General features: G+C 47.5%; 1 protein-coding gene across 1 annotated transcript in view; it reads left to right on the forward strand.

The window, feature by feature from the left end:
• The first annotated feature begins 2,660 nt into the window (after window positions 1-2,660).
• Ryr2 (ryanodine receptor 2) overlaps window positions 2,661-19,582 on the forward strand; it is a 566,557-nt gene continuing 549,635 nt past the window's right edge. The window contains exon 1 of the mRNA XM_076939363.1: window positions 2,661-2,911. Within this exon, the coding sequence (XP_076795478.1) occupies window positions 2,864-2,911 (48 nt within the window). The 5' untranslated portion in view covers window positions 2,661-2,863. The remainder of the gene's footprint in view (window positions 2,912-19,582) is intronic.

The following is a 19,582-nucleotide window of genomic DNA, read 5'->3' on the forward strand; positions in this document are numbered from 1 at the left end:
AAACCAACAATGGACCAAGCAGGTTGTATTTATATGTATTTGTGAATGCACGTGCGTGCGCGCGCGCGCACGCGCGCGCACACACACACACACACACACACACACACACATTTATATAACAATAATAAGAGAAAAAGAGGCTATCAACTTGAGGGTGGAGGACATGGGTGAGGTTTGAGGGAAGGTAGCTGGGAAGGGCTGGCAAGAGGAAAGGGGGAGGGAAAGCAATATAATTATATTTCATTAAAATGTATTAAAAATAAAATATGAATAGGAGTCTAGAGAAATAAAGCAACATTAAGAAAACATGTTCCAGCAGCATACATAAAAATGGAATATATGCAATATGAACCTAGGGAAAAAGAAACATTTTCATAAAAGCTGAAAACCACATAAAGTTGTGGATATTCATAATAACTCAAAATAGCCTTCCCCTCTCTATTGTCTATGTGCCTATGAAAATGTTCACTTGCTAATTCTGCGTAACTCATGTCTAGAGTTAAAGACTCTAGGCATAAGGTTTATATGCACATTATATTTGTTTTTCTTTCTTTCTTTCTTTCTTTCTTTTGTTTTGTTTTTTCAAGACAGGGTTTCTCTGTGTAGTCCTGGCTGTCCTGGAACTCACTTTGTAGACCAGGCTGGCCTCGAACTCAGAAATCCACCTGCCTCTGCCTCCCAAGTGCTGGGATTAAAGGCGTGCGCCACCACTGCCCGGCATATTTGTTTTTCTAAAATAAGCATATTTAACATGAGAAGTTCTGAAATCCTTCCTTACAGGGCTGGTTGTTTTTTCTAATTTACCTTTTGGATGGCTTAGCTACAATCCTCTAGTTTCTTCCTCTGGATACAAGAGTCTGCCAAGTTTTCAGGTAAGATGGTGGAGGTACCCTTCTAAAATACAGATAGCCCACTGCAGAATGAGAATATTTGTAGACAGACATTTATTTTCTTGGAAATGGACAAAAACCCTAACTCTAAGGGTTTCCTAAGGTCAAAGATAGGAAAGGTGGAAACACAATGTAACCCACCCATGTGAAACTTTCTGGCCAGTTTTACTGATGTATCAGATGCTGTAGCATGTGTAGCAGAGATAAGTTAATGCAGAATTATTTATTTCATAATTCCTGAACATGTATAGGTTGGGCACTTTGGAAAGCTTCTTTCTCCATAATATTTTTCAGTGATATAAATGAAAACACTGTAAACTAAGAAAAAGACGTGCTGGATTTCTTGTCCCAGTTGCTTCCAACATTTTGTTTTCTTAGTCATAGTTACATAGTATTTTTAAAAACATTTATTTATTATGTGTATGAGGCTGTGTGTGGAGGCAGAGGAGAACTTGTTGGAGTTCTTTCTTCTGACCACATGGGTCCCTGGGATTGAACTCAGATAGTCAGGATTGGTGGCAAGTGTCTTCACCAGCTGAGCCATATAGCTGGCCTACAGCTGTTTTTAAAATGGGGGTTAGATTGCTTATGATTACACGCAGCGTTGTGAGGCTTAGATACCGCATTTGTGGAAGAATGTTTAGCTTTTATCTCTCAGGGCGAATAAAGGATACCTCGGTGTGAGTTTAAAGTCATTCAGTGATTCGGACTGGTCCTCATTTCTCCATAGTCTATTGTAATTCTTTGCGCAGGTGCATTATGAACTCATGTGCCTTGTACCACAATGCATGGCAAGGTGCCTACTTTGTTGTCAGATCATGTGATGTGCTGTCGTTGTTGAATACTTTTTAATATATATTTATTTTTAACTATGCGTATGTGCCTACATGAATGTATGGACACGAAGTAACCGTCAGGTGCCCGTGGAGGTCAGAGGGCATTGGGTCTCCTGGAACGTGGGGTTATAGGTGGTCGTGAGCTGTCTTGGGTGGGTGCTAGGAACCGAACCGGGTCCTCTACAAAAACAGTGAGTGCCCTTAATGACTCAGCCACCCCTGTTGTCTCTCCCACCCCTGTCGCTGAATAATTGGTTAAAACTCCCCGACCATCCATCCACACCAGGTTCCTTGTGGTGAGAACTTATCTGTGATGGATGAGTCTGGTGCATTCTGACCCAACTAAGAAAACCACTTCTATCTCGAATGGAGGGAGTCCACGTGTAAATCTCCACTACACTGAGAGGCTCCCCATTCTGTGCACCGGCGGAGCAGTAGAGTTTCCCCGTGCAATCCAAGAGGCCTTGGGAATGGGTGGCAAGGGCTGTAGCGCGGCTCAGCGGGAAGCTGAGCTTGTTGGACTTGAGGTCAGGAAGGGCACAGGTGCAGTGGCTGGCTGAGCGCTCTGGCTCGCGCCGGCTGATTCCTCGAGCAGCCAGTAAGCGGCGCTGTGCCCCGGCGCTGGCGGCCGGAGGAGCGGGCTGCGGATTACCTGCAGCAGCCGGGGCTGGCAGCTCCTCCCCGCCCGCCCCCAGCCCGCCCCCGCCGCTGCACTAGCCGGGCTCCGCGGGCTCCGGGCACTCGCTGGCGGGAGCCGGGGCCGAGCGCGCCGGACAGTGGGGGCCTCCTCCCTGCGTCCTCACGCCGGGCTGCCCTCCTCCCGCACCGTGCGGCGCAGGGAGGCCCCGCGCCTCGGCCGCCCCCGCGCGCCCGCCTCCGCCGCGCTGCAGGGGGACCGACCGCTGGGCTCTCGGCACCAGCAGCGCGGCCCCCGGAGCGCCTCCGGCTTCTTGGCTGTGGCCGCCGCAGGGGCAGCGACCGGAGGAGCAGCCACTGGAGCCCCCAGAACATCTCGGGTAGCAGTGACTAGAGCGCCCAGAGAAGCCGCCGCTGCCGCCGCCGCAGCAGCAGCATAAGTGGCCGCGGTCGCGGGGCTCCACCGGGCTCCGGAGCCGGCCCGGCCAGGAGCGCGGAGCCATGGCTGATGCGGGCGAAGGCGAGGACGAGATCCAGTTCCTGAGAACTGTAAGTGCCACGTCGCGGCGCGCATCTCCCAGGGGAAGGGGCGCCTGGGAGCCCCCCGCAGCGTTCCCGTAGAGTGACAGCCGGCTGCGGGGCTGCCTCTGGTCCGCCAGAGGCGCCCTAGGGATGCCGGAGGGGTCTGCATCACCACATGTGTGCAGGTGTGCCGGCGGTTTGGCCGGGGAAGGGCAGGACGCGTGTCTGTGCGCGCATGTGGAAAACCAAGAGGACCCAGTGCGGTGACAGCGTGGCGAGCCAGCGGGAGGCACCCGGGCGGGCGCTACCCAGCTGCGGGAGCCAGAACTGGCCAGGGACCTCTCCGACGGCCTCAGGCCAGGGTGCAGAGCTGCGTGTTTCGTGGGGCGCGCTTAGCGTGGCGACTCCAGTTTTCTCTGTCCCTGGGGCTTCGGGGCTGAGTCTGCGCGCCGTCATGGAGCGAAGACACCGCGATCCGCGTACTTGGCATCGCTCATGTAGTGACTGGCCAGGGCTGAGAAGGCTGCTCTCAGGGTGCCCCCAAGTCAGGCAGATACCAATGCCATGGAGGCTTGCTCCCGTGGTCCCCACGGTTCCCGGCATGGTGCCATGCTGGTTTTTGTGACGACGGCTTACAGAGCGCATGGGAACCGTGTGTGTGTGTGTGTGTGTGTGTGTGTGTGTGTGTGTGTGTGTGTGTACGCGCGCGCGTGCTTCATGAAAGAATTTACAGAGGGTGGGCATCATGAACATCTGTCGTTCTCTAAACGCTGGCTTGTTGCATACCGAGTGCAGCAAAGTGTGTGCCTGCAAGCAAGTGATGAGTGTGTGTGTGTGTGTGTGTGTGTGTGTGTGTGTGTGAACAAGGGGAGGGTGGCTGCTCGGGATTTCCACACTGTGTGGTAGGCAGGGAAAGACTGGCCTCACTCTAATAAGATTCTAAGTGCCTCTTGGCGCTGCTGCTTCCTTCCTGACTGTTTTTACACTGCAGATACTTCCCAGCCCCTTGCTCACCTCTGAGCCTTCAGCGCCAAAGAAACGCAGGAACTCCTTGTTACAGCAATCTGGTTAGCCCTTTCCGCATCATCCCAGTCTTTCCTTCCCCACCTCTCCTCTTTTCCGAATAATACCTCCCCCCCCCCCCCCCCCCCCAGGATTCCCGGACTTTCCATCTGAGACTGCATTTTCTTCTGGGATCTCCTCCCGGCAGTCTTAACATTCCACTTCCAGGTACAGTCCCTTCCAGATTCACAGACAACACCACGGATAGGGAAAATTTGAAATACTAACTAGAAGGTAACTTTTGGGTGTGAAATCATCTAGGGGACGATTTCTACCCGGATGGTGTTATTAGGAGCCCAATCCCCTGACTACTCTTTCCTAGTATTTCAGGTGTGTCATTTGCATTCCAGAGAGGCCTGTGAGTGCAGATCTGAACTGAACAAGGCTGCCCTCAGACCTTTAGAGAGCATCTTCACTAAAACATTGTTTACCAGGGTGTCTGAAGCCTTCTAGCTATATAGTTTGTTACATTTCTCAGTGGACAATTGTCTAAAAGTTCTGTTTTGTTTTCAACAAGTCAAGCTGTAACCTCAAAGGCCAAGGAATGTCTTTTTCAGGCAGACTACATATTTCGCTGCTGTGTGGCTTTAAAATTTAGTGTGTACCAGACTCTACAGGGTTAAAATTAGCCAGGAAATTTTGGCTGGTTGTGTGCGTTCAAGGGCTCCCTGCAGGCTAAAATGCTAAGTCCAGCTTATGGAGGTGCTGTTACAGAATGTTTAATGGGGACTAAGGTACTGTGCTTGCCTGTAGGGTTTTTTTTTTTTTTTTTTTTTTCCCCACATATAAAGTCACGTAAACTCTGTGCCACTTAGCAGCTGCCTGTCAGCCAGAGTAACACCTTTGATAAGTGGGGCTTGGGTAAGGTCTGGCAGTCCTAGGCTGAGATTCTTCTTTTAATAAAACATTAGTAGGTTGTTGTGCTGATGATAAATGACCTTGAAGGAGTAGCATTGTGGAGAAGTGTGTGTGTGTGTGTGTGTGTGCGTGCACATGCAAGAGCCATTCATATCTGGAAGGAATGCATCTTTTTCTGAGCTAGTGATTCTAATAAGATAATTCTCAAGTCTTCCCCAGCTCCCCTGTCTGCTGCCCTGCATCCTTTCCATTGTATTCTGTAGCCCGAGCATGTTGGTGGTTCAGTGATGATAATGAGGTTAGCAAAGGCAAGTGTGCCATCCCGCTAGTGCCCTTATCCCCTCCCCAGCCCTGGGGACAATTTTTAAATGTGCAAGTGCAATTATGATTTATTTATTTTTGTATTTATTTATTTATTTTTATATCTATCTATCTATCTATCTATCTATCTATCTATCTATCTATCTATCTATCTTCACACTTGATAGCCTAGGCTGGCCTGCAGCTCTCTATGTAGCATAGGATGGTATAGAATTCATGGAGATCCTATCTCACTCTTCAGAGGGCCGAGATTACAGGACTCACCATATCTGGTTTCCTTTTTTTTCCTTTCCTTTTACATTTTTTAAAAAAATCCCAGACTGGCTTTGAACTTGTTTTGTAGCTAAGGATATCCTTGACCTATTGATTCTTCTGCTCCTCCCTCCTAAGTGCTGGGACCACAGGCATGTGTTCATGACAGGTTGATATGGTGCTGGAAGAATGGATGTAGGGCTTTGTGTGTGCCAGGCAAGCACATCCCCAGCCCCTCATTTTGTTTTTTTTTGTTTTTTTTAAAGGCACATGTACCAAGGAGCACCAAGAGTGCATATTTTGATACACTAGCTGTAACTGAGGCCTTTCTGAGAGTAATAGACAGAGCTGTTGTACATAAAAGATCAGTCATGGGGACACCATGGCTGTGCCGTGCACCAGACATTTACACAATCTGATTAGCATGCCCCGATTATTATCATGTCAGTTGGGTTTGGATCCTGCGTTCCAGCACACTGAAGCATCTCTGACATCCACAGAAACACGCCCCGCTCCGTTTTCTTTTTTGAAAGAGGTCTGAGATCATTGCTAAGGGGCATAGAGGTGACATCTTTAGTGGAGCCTTTTCATGAGTTGTGTATTCTCTGTTGCTATCAAGGATGTCTTCATTTTGAGGGGTTTGTCACTGTCAGCCTAAAATTCATCCAGTTCCCATCTCTTTTTCTTCATTGCTGGTTTTGTTATCTGCCAAGAATTCTTCCCAGCAGGTGATAGGTGGCTTCCCTACTAGATGGAGACATGCTCCCTCTGATCTGTTTATATTTACAGGGGCTGAGAAGATGCTTCGGATGTGCCTAGCCCTTGGGACAGATGAATCGTTGTATCATAAAATAAACCCATAGCACCTAATGGATTTGCCTGCCATGTTCAGAAACATGCATGATTTGAGATGCCATGGCTTCTTTTATCTTAAAAACTTTTATGTGCTTGCCAACATAGCAATGAACTGTAATTTGGTATTTAAGGACATAGATCATTTGGTTTTTTTTAAACACTTTATTTATTTATTTATTTATTTATTTATTTAGTGTGTGTACATACATATGTACTCTCTGGTGTTCTAGTGGTGGTCAAGGGATGACTTGCAGAGGTTAATTCTCTCTTCTTATCATGTGGATCTTGGGGATCAAACTCAGGTTGCCAGGCTTGGCAGAAAGTACAGTTACCCACTGACCCATCTTGCCAGCCTAACACTATTTTTTTTTTCCTCAAGCAGTCTTGCACAATTTCACAGGCACTATAAGATATGTCTTCAACTTAGAAATATATGTGTTATTAAATGACCTTGCTAGGGATTATGTTTTCAGTTCTTTGCTTTTTTTTTTTTTTTTTTTTTTTAAGTCATTGTAAGTATAGCTAAACTACTCTGGTCACACACTGGGTCATGTAGTTAGTATTGTGCACACAAAGAGACTTTAAATTTGGGTCCTGACTGCAGAGCTCTTTCTACTAGGAAGGCCTTTGCAGGAGCTCTTTCCCAGGAGAATTTCTTTCCCTGCTTGTTCATCTTGTTCCAGAGTGACAAAGAGCATCTTAGGAGTTGCCAATCAGTTCATAGCAGTAAAAAGAAACCATTAAGGTCAGATCATTACTGTGGGCATGGGGTGGGGCTCCCTGTTTGTAGAGGACAGGAAGATTGCTAGTGTGAAAACAGTGCTTTACAGCAGACAGGAACCCCAGACCTTTCCGTCAGGAGTGTCAGTGGAGAGGATTCTGTGAGTTGTGGGTATTTCCTTTCTTGGTCTTGAAACTACAGAGGGTTTGGGATAAAAGCACACCATGGCACTTTCTCAAGGAACTGATGGAGCCCCTTCCTTAGTGCCCAGGATATGTCATTTGACTTTCAAAGAAAAACAAAAACCAAACCACTTAGAAGTCAGTGTGTACACTTTGCAAAAAGGGCAGGATCTAAAACACCTGGAACATTAAGTTATTTGACATTTGTGCCTTATTTGTGCTTTAGCTTTAGATAACTTTTAATTTTTAAATCAAGACTGAATTACCTAAAGACAGATGATATAGCACAGGGCACCCGAGTGGCTGCAGATAGGGTCTGAATGAGGGAGAGTGGTGATAAGGCAGGGAGAGTGGCGATAAGGCATTCATCTGGCCCCTGAGACTCAGGAGGACATTCTGGTGATGCAGAAACTCTTCTGCTGAGTACCTTCTGCGTGCACACCGTGATCTGGGTGATGAAGAAACATTTGGAGTAAGTAGAAGAAGGTGTCCTTTTTATTATAATTGTAAAAGATTTCAAGGCTGACTGACTGATCGAAGGAAAAAAACCAACAACACATAGACCATCTTTAGTCTCAGGTAGGTTGAGACTGTCTAGAGTATCCAAGGGACTTGGCGGGTCCACTCCAGGACACACTTTAGGTTAGTATCTCAGAATGGTACCGAAGTGTGTAGCGATCTCCAAAGCCTTACACATCTGCCTGGAGTCTTTTTGTCCTTATCTTGACCTTGTCTGCATCCCTTCCCGTTTCTACCCCTTATCCTTCCTGCTTCAGAAAGAACAGTCTCAGTCTTCCTTTCCGAGCTCCAGCCTGCACACATCCTGGATCCTGTGCAGGAACTGGCTCTGTTCTTCACTGCTTGTCCCTATCCACTTCTCCCTTTGGTTTTTCTTGTAGTCTGTTCGTTCATCCCTCCCTCTTCGGTTTGACCCTGATGCCTCATTTCACTGCTCAACTCCTTCAAATGTGGCCTCTGCTCCTGGGCTTCACCTCTCTTTGTGATTTCCTAACTTCTTGTTCCTGGATACCCTAGGAATCCCTCCTTCTCAAACCTACCGTCCTCTCCTCTTCTGTTTCTCTGAAACTCGCTTAGAAGGTGCTCACCTGGTCCTCTGTTTTGAAGCTACTTCATGTGGTCATGGAAGCAGGACGCATCCTGCTGGGTTACTTCATATATTTTTGAGTGTGCTTTTGGGAGTTCACTTTATTCTACCCCGATTTTGTGGCTGGTTATCCCCAAAGATTCCATTCTGCGTCTCCTTTGCCTCTTCAGCCATCATAAGTTCATGTGTGTCTCAAAATCTGGGATCTTCTGGGGGGTGGGGGTGGGGGACCACAACTTTATTCAGTCCTGGGAGCCAGAGCGGAAATGGGGATCTCTGTGTACGCTTTTATATTGAGGGCACTGATCTTACGTGCAAGGGAGTCTGTCTAATTTCCTTCCAACGGCCCCACCTAATGATACGATCACTTTGAGGGCTGGGGTTCCAATATGAATTTGAAAAGAACCTAAAAGACCAGAGAACCAGCACCTTGTATTCCAGCCTTTATTACCCATCACCCCTGACAAATATGCTCCACCACTTTGAGTCCTCCTTGCCATTTGATGAGGGTTTCCTCCCCACCCCTCGGTTCAGAATCCTGTCCCACCCAGGCTTACTTTTCCCCTTCAGTCTGGAGCTTTTATGATCTGCCTGTTCATACTTTGGTTTACTGTCTTTGTCTTCCACAGAGTTTTCTAGAGTCACGCCAGCTAACTTAGGTTCACTCTTTGACCTTCTCCCAACCCCCCCAATCTGTTATATTCATTTTTCTCACTTATCTGATGCTCCACAGGAAGCACAGGACTGTGCTGGGGATATTAATTTCTAGGGGTTAACCTGTCAGCTACCGAGGACAGGTTTGAGGGAAATCTATGGCAATTGCAATAGGAAGGCAAATAGGCAATAGACCCCTTCCTCCAGTGTGAGAATCACTCAAATATGTGCTCTAGTGGAGGTGCCACCCTCTGGAGAGACAGTGGCATAGGAAGTCTGGTGGGTGAGGACACAAGCATGGCGTAATGGAATACCATTCTGAGAGTGGCAAGGCCAGAGGTGTCAGTGTTGAGAACACAGTGTCCATGTGTTCTTTTGAGGACATCCAGGGTACTCTGAAGACACATCTGGATAGTTGTAGACACTGGCTGAAGTTATTCTGGTCTCACATACAGTCTCAGCCTAGAGGAATGCCAGCCTACTTGTCTGATGTGTGCTCAGTCAGGGGCTACCAATGTGTGCTGGCAATCCCCGCCTGCTGCTTTTGCCTGTTTTATTTCTGGTAGGCCTATCTGTGTGTGCTGTCTACAGTAGGACTCTTAAGTATTGCTTGGGTATTTTCTTGTGAAATTCTTACGGAGAGCCTTGGATTTTGGTACAGTCATCAGCCAGGATTGGGAGATACAGGGGTTAGATGTAGGGTTGTAACCCCAGGTTGCCATTCCAGAACCCTGACTCATCCACAGGGTGAAACAGGTACCTCTGTCGCCTGGAGGTTGTATTTAAAACAGTAGGAGGACTTGGCTTGTGCTTTTCTCTCTCCATGTGTATATGTACACACACACACACACACACACACTTCTGTACTCTGTGTGTGTGTGTGTGTGTGTGTGTGTACTCAAAATTGGCTAGGCCAGAGCTCAGCCTCTGTTAGTCTTCAGGAACCACTCACCTTGTTTACTGAGACAGGGTCTCTCACTGGAACCTGGGGCTTGCTGATTAACCGAAGCTGGCTAGCCAACAAGCTCTGGGATCTCCCTGCCTCTCTCTCTGCAGCAGTGGGATTATAAATACACAACACCACACCTGGTGCTGGGAAGTTAAGCTCAGGTCTTCATGCCTAAGTCCTATCCCCAGCCCTTATTTCTCTCTTTAGAAATCTCTACACTGTCAAATGTGCATATTTTATACTTCTTAACACGTGGTGAGAATGTCTACCACACAGTAGAACCCTTGTTTGATGTTTATCGACTTGCTCTGACTCTATGAGGTAAGACTGGATGATACGTACAGAGATGGGCGATTTCTTGCAATGTGTTAGGTCCTTTAATTCAGTGGTCCTGTAGCTTGAATATGAAATATCCTTCCAAGCTTATGCTTTGAATGTGTTCCTTACTTGGTGCTGTTTGGGGAGTGAAACCTTTAGCACATGGGCTTAGTTGGCAGAAGTGGGTCCCTTTGAAGACTGCAGCTTAGCCTGGTTTCTGCCAGTCTCTGTTTCTTGTCTGTCATGATGTGACCATCTTCTGCCACAATGGGCAAAGAGACGCTCTTAAGCTGTTTGTATCAGGTTAACTGAGTTTCAGTGATACGAAAATCACCAATGCAGGAAGCAGGTACTTAACGCATGCTTTGTTCATGGCACTTTGCCAGGTACCTATGACGGGCCATGGCCCTATGGGAAGATGTAGGCCATGCAGAGTAGGAATGGTGGAGCAATCGGACCTTGTATGTACAAGTGGGAGCCATAAACTCTTCTTGTGAGAACTGTGACCTGTGTGCTTTCATAGGGGACAGAGGTGAGGATCATGGCCATGATCGTTACCCGATGGAACTAGTGGCAGTAAAAGCATATTGCAGTTCACATTAAACATGACAGCACAGAGGGAGCATCTCTCTCCTATGTCCAGGACACTTTTACATGTGTTTCCAAGGATAATGTCGCCACTGGGCATTATGACTGGCTCTCAAGTCCTGCTGCGTTGGGTTGGTTCATGGATATGTCTGGAGAGTATTTCATCTTGAGTCACAGACAATGGAAAGCTTCCACTGTCTTTGGTGAGTGTCAGAGAACCTTGAGTGCTCAGTCCCACTGCTGTCCCCTTTGAGACACTCAGGAGCAGCATTGTCTTTTGAAGGCGGGGTCATTCTTGAGTGGGGACCACTTGTTCTTGTTGTGAGAGATGGAGTAACCTGGAACAGCCTGCAGAAGCTGTCCCATAGGAGACTGTCTTCCACAAGAGGACAGCAAATGTGGGAAGGGGAGGAGAGGACTGTGCTGGCACTGTTTCTCATGCATGAGGCGCTGGCCACCTGCCTGCCATGTGTACTACTACAAGGTACCCAGTGCTTAGACACAAATAGCTTTGCCGTTATTTCTCCCTTCAGAGAGTATGTACTGTCTCTGTTGGGTGGGGCAGAGAAGAAGGGGAAATCAAATGTCTTCTTTACAGAACATTGGGAATGGAGACTGGGAACAGATCCTACAACAAAAAAGGCTGATGAGGAGAGAGAGAGACCTGATCCCACTGTGTGCTGTCTGAGGCTTTGACAGGGAAGCTGAAGAATTCTCTACACGGAGGAATTCTCAGGCAGCTGAAATGAGCTTCAGGGATGCTGGTCCAACTCTACAATTTTATCATGAAGGGAAATGGAAGGACATGTATTTTGGATCCATTTATTCCGCTCAGACAGGAGAGCCATAATTCATCTGATTCCTGGAACAATTCATTTAGTCTACAAAGCTGTTAATTGCACATCTACACATCAGGAAACTGAGCTGCAGAGGCTGAGATGACTTGCTCAAGGGCAATTTATGACTGAGTGATGTTGGTGAGCTAGGTTCTTCCAGATGCCAAATCTTCCTTCCTCTTTTCTCCATCCCTCCCTCCTCTTCTTCCCCTCCCTCCTCCTCTCCCCTCCCTCCTCCTCTCCCCTCCCTCCTCCTCTTCCCCTCCCTCTTCTTCTTCCCCTCCTTCTTCTTCTTCCCCTCCCTCCTCCTCTTCCCCTCCCTTCTCCTCTTCCCCTCCCTCCTCCTCTTCCCCTCCCTCCTCCTCTCCCCTTCCTCCTCTCCCCTCCCTCTTCTCCCCTCCCTCTTCTTCTCCCCTCCCTCCTCTTCCCCTCCCTCCTCCTCTTCCCCTCCCTCCTCCTCTTCCCCTCCCTCCTCCTCTCCCCTTCCTCCTCTCCCCTCCCTCTTCTCCCCTCCCTCTTCTTCTCCCCTTCCTTCCCTTCCCCTCCCTCCTCCTATCCCCTACCTTCCTCCTCTCCCCCTCCTTCCTCCTCTCCCCTCCTTCTTCCTCTCCCCTCCTTCCTCCTCTCCCCTCCTTCCTCCTCTCCCCTTTCTTCCTCTCCCCTTCTTCCTCTCCTCTTTCCCCCTCTGTCCTCCTCTCCCCTCCCTCCTCCTCCTCTTCCCTCCCTCCTCCTCTCCCCCTCTTTCCTCCTCTCCCCTTTCTCCTCTCCCCTTTCTTCCTCCTCTCCCCTCCTTCCTCTCCTCTTTCCCCCTCTGTCCTCCTTTCCCCTCCCTCCTCCTCTTCCCATTTCGTCCTTTCCCCTCTTTTCTCTTTTCTTTCCTACCTGTTCTCTCCTCTGTCCCCATCCCTTCCTCTGCCTAAAGACTTTCAGAAGACTGACTGGACAAATAGGAAGAAGTGACAGCTGTGCTCTCTGCTCCACTCATCCTTAGGGATCTCTCTCTGCCCTTTATTGGTCCCTGAGTTGTTTAAAACTCCTGGAAGTTGTAGTAATGATTCTGGAAACTCAGACTGTATCTGGGGGATGCACTGTGGGTCTGGCCAGTCTGGTACCTCTTGAACCTTCACCTCCTCATCCTAGAAACTGCAGATTGTGTTTGGGGATGTGCTGTTGCTGTCTGGTGACCTTGTGCTTGTGGAGTGCATTGGTCACTTGGTGGGCTTATGCGTTCACATGCTTTTAAAGCTCTCCTTCCAAACTGCTGTGACACCATCTTAGTCCTTTCATTAAAGATGTGAAGCCCCGATCGTGAGCTCATTTTGTGTTTGTTTGAGTCATCTTGTGGCCTGGGTTAGAGTAGTGACCTTTCATATTATCAACGTGTTTCTAAAGGGGTGGGACGTGAGGAGAGTAAAGGACTGGAGAGGAGAATGTGAACAAGGGCTATAGTGGTGTCTTGTTGGCTTCCTCCTCCTTTCCAGGAATACGTTCTTGTTTTTCCCTGCTCTGTGTCCTTTAGACTTCTACCTGTGGGTGCTGGGGACACAACATCTCCCTCCCCTTCCTTGCAGCCAGGAAAGCTGCTGCTGATCACTACACGACCCATCTCCTCTGTTTGATTCTGTTTCTTGCTTCCAGTCCACTCCTTGGCAAGTGGTTCTTCTGTTAGACTATTTTCAGTTTATCCCACAAGAGTGCCTACTCGCTCCTTGGCAGAGCCCTGATGGAACAGGCAGAGGACACAAAGCGGGCATGTTTGGGAAATAGACAAAGTGACAGCATGGACCATGGCAGTCACAGACCGGGAGGGGAGCCTTGAGACAAAGGCCAGGGATTTTAATTTGTTTGTGAGGTAAGAAAGGCCTCAGGTCACTTGTCCTTTCCTGCCCTCTTGAGGGAGGGAAGTGAATCAGGCCTGTCTTCCAGGAAGACTGGTGAACCAGCAGTTTATAAGATATGTTGGAACACTGAAAGCAGAGACCAATGCTAAGAAGCCTATGAGGAGAGCTCCATCATGGAGTTGGTACAGGGTAACTAAGGTCTACATTGGGATGGTGGCTGTGGGTATGCTGAGTGGACCCTGTTGGGAATAGACTGGTAGCTGATTAGATATAAGGAGGGAGACACAGATGAGCTTAGAAGACTTGAGAAGTGGGGTGAGTTTGACTTGCAATGAAGAGGAAGGGTTTATGGAAAGCCAATGGCTTTTGGGTTGCTTTTGAAGGTTATTATGGACTGAATTTTCTCCTAGAAAGATATGTTGACACTCCCAGTATCTCGGACTGTGACCATATATGGAAGATGGATCTTGACAGAGACAATCAAGTTGGAGTGATGTCATTGCAGTAGGCCCCATTCCCACATGAACAGTGTTGTCATAAGAGAGGGCTGGGAGGAGGGACCCACTCTCAGGGAGGATGATGGAAAGCCATGGGGACAAAAGCCACGTAGATCATAGTAATTTGACTACCCGTTAAGACGCACGGAGGCTTTCAGGAGCTAGGGTGGGGAGCATCTGGGACAGAGCCTCCCTATACTACAGGAGGATCCGAGCCTCTATGTTAATATTCTCGCTGCGGGCTTTGGCCTTCTTCTGTGAGATCGAAGTGTCTGTGTACTGCTACTGCTTAAGCTACTTATATTTTGCTTTGTTGCCAAGGCCCTGATGTAAAGCACACATCCGGTGTGCCACATTGTACTGTGGTAATGGCACCAATGTTCTCTTGTCCCATCCCCCCACGCACGGGGCATGAAGAAGGGGAAGAGGAAGAGAGAGAGAAAGGTATGAAAAAGGGTTGTGCTGGTCAGCATTCCTTCACTGTGACAAATAACCCATGCGATACATCTGTGAAGAGTAAGAGTTTACTTTTGGCTTATAGTTCCTGGAGGTTTTACTCCATGACCCAGTGGGCCAGGTGCTTCTGGGCCCATGTTGAAGTTGATGTGCACAGTCTCAAGGAGTTGGGGAAGTAAAACCTCATGTCCGGGAACGGGGAGAAAGAGGAATAGGACCAGGATGGGTTCCACTGTCCCCTTCAAAGGCCCCAGTAACCATAAGACCTCCCCGGAAGCCCCACCTTCCATAGTGCCGCCTTGTGGACCAAGCTTTTATTTAATACATGGGCTTTTGAGGTATATTTAAGGGCAAAATCAGAGCAAGGTAATTGCTGACTTTCATTTCTTCCTATGGGAAGGACCGTGCCCTAAGGTTATGTGGAGGGAGGCGTGATTGCTCTAGGACAGCCCTGGACCTGGAACAGGATATCATGCAACCACTGCGGAGTGCTCACATAAACAAGAGTCAGACTCTCTCTGCACACACACCTAACTACTTCTTGCCTTCCCTAATTTGAGGCCCTGATGTTATCATATGACTATGAGTTAGCTTCGCATGGTTTCATTTGCAAAAGGGGACCTTTTGGTGAGTGTTGAAAGGAAGAAGACCACATTGCTGTGGCCCTTTCAAAACATAGGATGACTGTCTCACAGAGACCATACTGCCTAAATGTGTAACTACAGAAAATTTCTAGGAAACATCCAGGCTGGGGATACGGTGGGATGAGTGATCTGATAGTGGATACTGGGGGGAAATTTTGAAACGGAGGAAAGCACAGAGTTCCGCTGGCAACCACTGCTCTTGGATCCCCTGCTATAAGTGGCTAAAGAAATGTCAGGAACTTTTCTTGGACAACTGAGCAAAATTTATAATTTTGGATTTTTTTTCCACATTTTTATGTGAGTGACACTATGTTGCACATACAGCTTACAACTTATAAAGCAATGTTTTTCGAAAGAAATCAAAACAGGAAACCATCTAGCACATACACACACAGATCCCACAGCGTGTTTTAGTCTCACCACCTGTCTTGGTTGCTTTCTCCTTTCTGTGATAAAATACCCAGATGTCAGCAATTTAAGGATTTATCACGGCTTACCGTTCTAGAAGGGATAAAGTACATCATGGTAGAGATGACATGGTGGCAGAAGCAAGAGCTGTCATGTTACATCCCACTCAGGAAGCAGAGCGAATGGCAAGCCAGACGGCGACCTACTTCCTCCCAGAGGCTTTAGCTCCTAATGGGTTCATAACCTTCTCCAACAGTGTCGCCAGCTGGGAACCCCGGCGTTCACACAAGTGAGCCTAAGGGGCATTCCGCACTCCAACAGCAACACCATCAGAGATCTGAAAATGAGCCTCCACAACAGTTCATGACAAAGCATGGATTGCGGCCTCATGACTGCCCTAAACCCAGCACCTGCTAGGCTGTGTGTGGGTGTAGGTGTCCATGTATGTTTGTGCGTGTGGGTGTGGATGTATATTCACATATGTGTACAAGTATGTGTGGAGGCTACAGGCCAACCTAAAGTGTCCTTCCTCAAGAGTGGTCCATTTTCTTTCTTTGTTTTTGAGCCAGGGTCTCTCACTTCTACCTGCTGCTCATCGATTAGGCTAGGATGGCTGTCAGTGAGCCCCTGCCTGTCTCTGCCCCTCCAGTACCAGGATCACAGTGTCAGTGGCCATGCCTAATTTGCCCCTAGTCTGAGAATCTTCTTCTGAGGTGACTATTACTATGCTATGTACCTGAGACTATACTACATGCATCTCATGTCTCAAAGACACAACTGGACAAAATATTAACATCTGCCTATATCTGACATACAGTCTTCCCTTGCCTGGATGCATTTTTATCATGTACGTATATAAGGTACATCGCTACATGTGAATGAAAACTATACATTCTGGATTTCCGTGCATGTGTATGTATGTATAACATGCACATGTATGCAGTCGTATGCACCTGTGTGTGCACATGAGGAGGCTAGAGGAAGATGTCAGATGTCTTCATCTATTCTCCTTTGCTTTATTCTCCCAAGATTAACTTCTCTCTGCCCCTACTGGGGTTACAAGGCCTTGCAGCTATACTCAGATTTTTATGTAAGGTGCTGGGGATTTGAACACAGTTCTTTGTGCTTGCACAGCAAGTGTTCTTACCTGGTGGCATATCTGCACAGTCCACAGCTTGCATCTTCTAAAGAACTTTTTTAAAAAGTGATATTTTAAAATTTGGTTTTTTTTTTTTTTTTTGCAACTTCATGTCTGTGTACAGTGTACCTTGGTTCTATCCAACCACCTCCCCTTTCCCATACCCCTTGAGCGCTCTCAAGATGCTCACCTCCCGCCTTCTGGTCTCAAGCTCCTCCTCTTCTTTTTAAAAAGAACTTTTGCTTCCTGCCTGGACTTGGGTGTAGGACCAAGCGCCTGAACTCAGCCAATATACCCACTGCTACACCTCTAAAGAAAAAAGACTCTTTCCTCCCCTAGCAACCATCAACTGCCAGCAGCTCTTCAGTTTGAGAAGTGACCGCATGACCCCCCTCTCCTATCCGTGCTGGCGTGTTGACTGACATGGTTCAGTGCAGGTACCACAGTTGCTGTGAGCTCACGCTCACGAGTGCAGTGACTGACCATGTAATGTCTGAAAGACAGCACTTCACAGCATTCTTTCCCAGTCTCTGTTTCTTATGGTTTTTACCCTTCCTTTCTTCCTCGATGTCCCCCAAGCCTTGTGGGGAGGGTCTAATATTTGCCCAGAATGTGCTCTTAACCTATGGAGTCTCCATCCTGTATGTGTTAAGAACTTCCTTTAGCCAATGACAGAAGGGGAAGGGCAAGGTTCTATACCCCCATGTACCAGAATACCTTTAAGCATGAGCCACAGCTCAGTCTGACTAAGCCCACACACCCAGCTCTCCTCTCGGAAGAACGTGAACTGCTCTTGTGTAAAAGCCGGTGCGGGAAGACTGAGTATCAAATGGAGAGAAGGCAGGACAGGGCCAAAGGACTGGCCTGCCTCCTCCTGGCTGCAGTGAGTTTCTGCCATCTGCTCACTGGTGAAGGTGACAAGGGGAAATGTGTGCATAGTGACACTTGGGCACAAATAGATGGCGAGAGGTGGCCTTCCAGCATTTCCATTGCAGAGTGACGAGGCATGACTGTGTCTGCTGTGACACATTTCTTGTTTGAGTCCTGCTTGGGACATTTTCTAGAGAACAAAATGTCACGTGAGAATCTCACATGATTAGTAAACAAGAAACATGGCAAATGCCACAGAAAACAAAATGTTGCTCTGGGGTATGGGGAAATGGTGGTGTTGGAAAAGAGCTTATTCTGCAAGCATGAGAATCTGGGTCTGGTTTTTTAGCATCCATATGGGAGAGCTGTGTGCAGTAGCATGTGCCTGAAATCCCAGTGCTAGGAAGATGGAGACAGGGGGATCCCTGGCCTTGCTGGCCAGCTGAGATAGCCAAATCAGAGAGCTCCAGATTCGCCGAGAGACTGTCTCTAAACTAAGGTGGAAAGAGATTGAGAAAGATAACCAGTGTTGACCTCTGACCCCTATGTGTATGGGTAATCACTACTGTATTGGAGGTCTCAGACTAGGACTTGAATGTCACTTGAGAATGGTACCTGCAGTCCCTGTGTTCCACTTCCTGCAGCCTCACCACATGGATGGAGTGCTCGGGAGGCCACCATCACTCTTTCCCTCTGTTGCTGCCAGTTTGGTATAAAGCAGCTTCATAAGATCATGTGAGAATTCACCATGGTGCAGAAATGGATCTTAAATCTTCCTGCTAACAATGACAATGGACAGACAGCCCAGAGCCTGAAAAATGGAGCCTTGTAAAATCTGACCCAACAGAATCTGGAAAGGAAATCAAGAAGAACTCACAAATATTTGCATCAGTGAGATAAATGGTGGTTCCTTCTTCTGCATGATGTTCATATCACCAGGAGTCAAGAACTTTGCATACCTGAGCAGCACAGCTTCCAAGAAAGGCCCCGATATTGTGGAAATATGCTCTATTTTTAGGTTGGGTAAATTCAGTCTCTTTTTATGGGCAGGAAAAATTATTGCTGAAGTGTTTTTGATAAGATCCTTCTGTGCCATGGACTAGGATACAGAGATTGTAACAGTTAATCATGAGGTGAGGAAGTGATAAGTGAGGATAAATTATAGGCTATGCCTGTGGTTTCTATTTGGGTGCTAATTGCTAAGTTTGGGGGGCATTCATTTTTATTGGCTTTCATGATTAGCTTTGTGGTTGTTGTAGTTTTTGTGCGTGCTGTGAACACTGGATTGATGATCTATCAGGATAATGTTTTCACTGTCCAGTGTTGATGTATGTGGTTAAGGAAGACCATTGCTCTCTGGTGTGCTGGTTAGTTTTAAACGTCAGTGTGATGCAAGGTAGAATCACATGAGGGAGGAACCTGAATTGTGGAACTGCCTAGAGCAGATTGGCCTCTGGGTATGTCTGTGGGGGATCCTCTTGATCGTTAATTGGTGTAGGAAGGTCAAGGCCACTGTGGGCAGCAACATTCTCTAGGCAGATGGTCTTGGATTGTTTGTGAGAGCTAGCTGAACATATGCCTGTTTGTGTGCCTCTGTGGTTCTTGCTGAACATCTCTGGTGGTGGGCAGTGTTCTGTGGAATAGCAAGCAGGTCTGTCTTCAAGTTTTAGCCTTGAAGTTCTTTAATGATGGACCAACCTGGAGCTGTGAGCTGAAATAAATGCCTCTTCCCCTTTGTTGCTTTTGGTCGGCACATTTTATCACAGCAACAGAGGGAAGCTAGGACATGTAGATGTCGTGTTGTTCCACTTACAAAGATTTATTTGCTGTCTATGGTGTTTCAGGTGGGTAGGCTGCTACTGGTTTATTCCAATGCTTCTTTTTAGTTCCACATAGTTACTAATAAGACTTTAAACGAGAAAACATCTGAGACTAGGAGCCATGGCCACCTGGGTAAGATTTCCATTAAGGCTTTTGCCAAATCAGCCCCACACTTCTATATAATATCCTGGTGCACATTTTTCTATTTTACCCAAGAGGAAATTAATGAGTTCAATAAAATTCTGGCTGAAACTTTTTATGTCTGTAGCTACAGAAATATAAAGTACATCCATTATTTTCACGACTCCATTTCTCCCTCTTC

This window comes from Arvicanthis niloticus, chromosome 8 (genome assembly GCF_011762505.2).
Source record: "Arvicanthis niloticus isolate mArvNil1 chromosome 8, mArvNil1.pat.X, whole genome shotgun sequence".
Taxonomy (NCBI): domain Eukaryota; kingdom Metazoa; phylum Chordata; class Mammalia; order Rodentia; family Muridae; genus Arvicanthis; species Arvicanthis niloticus.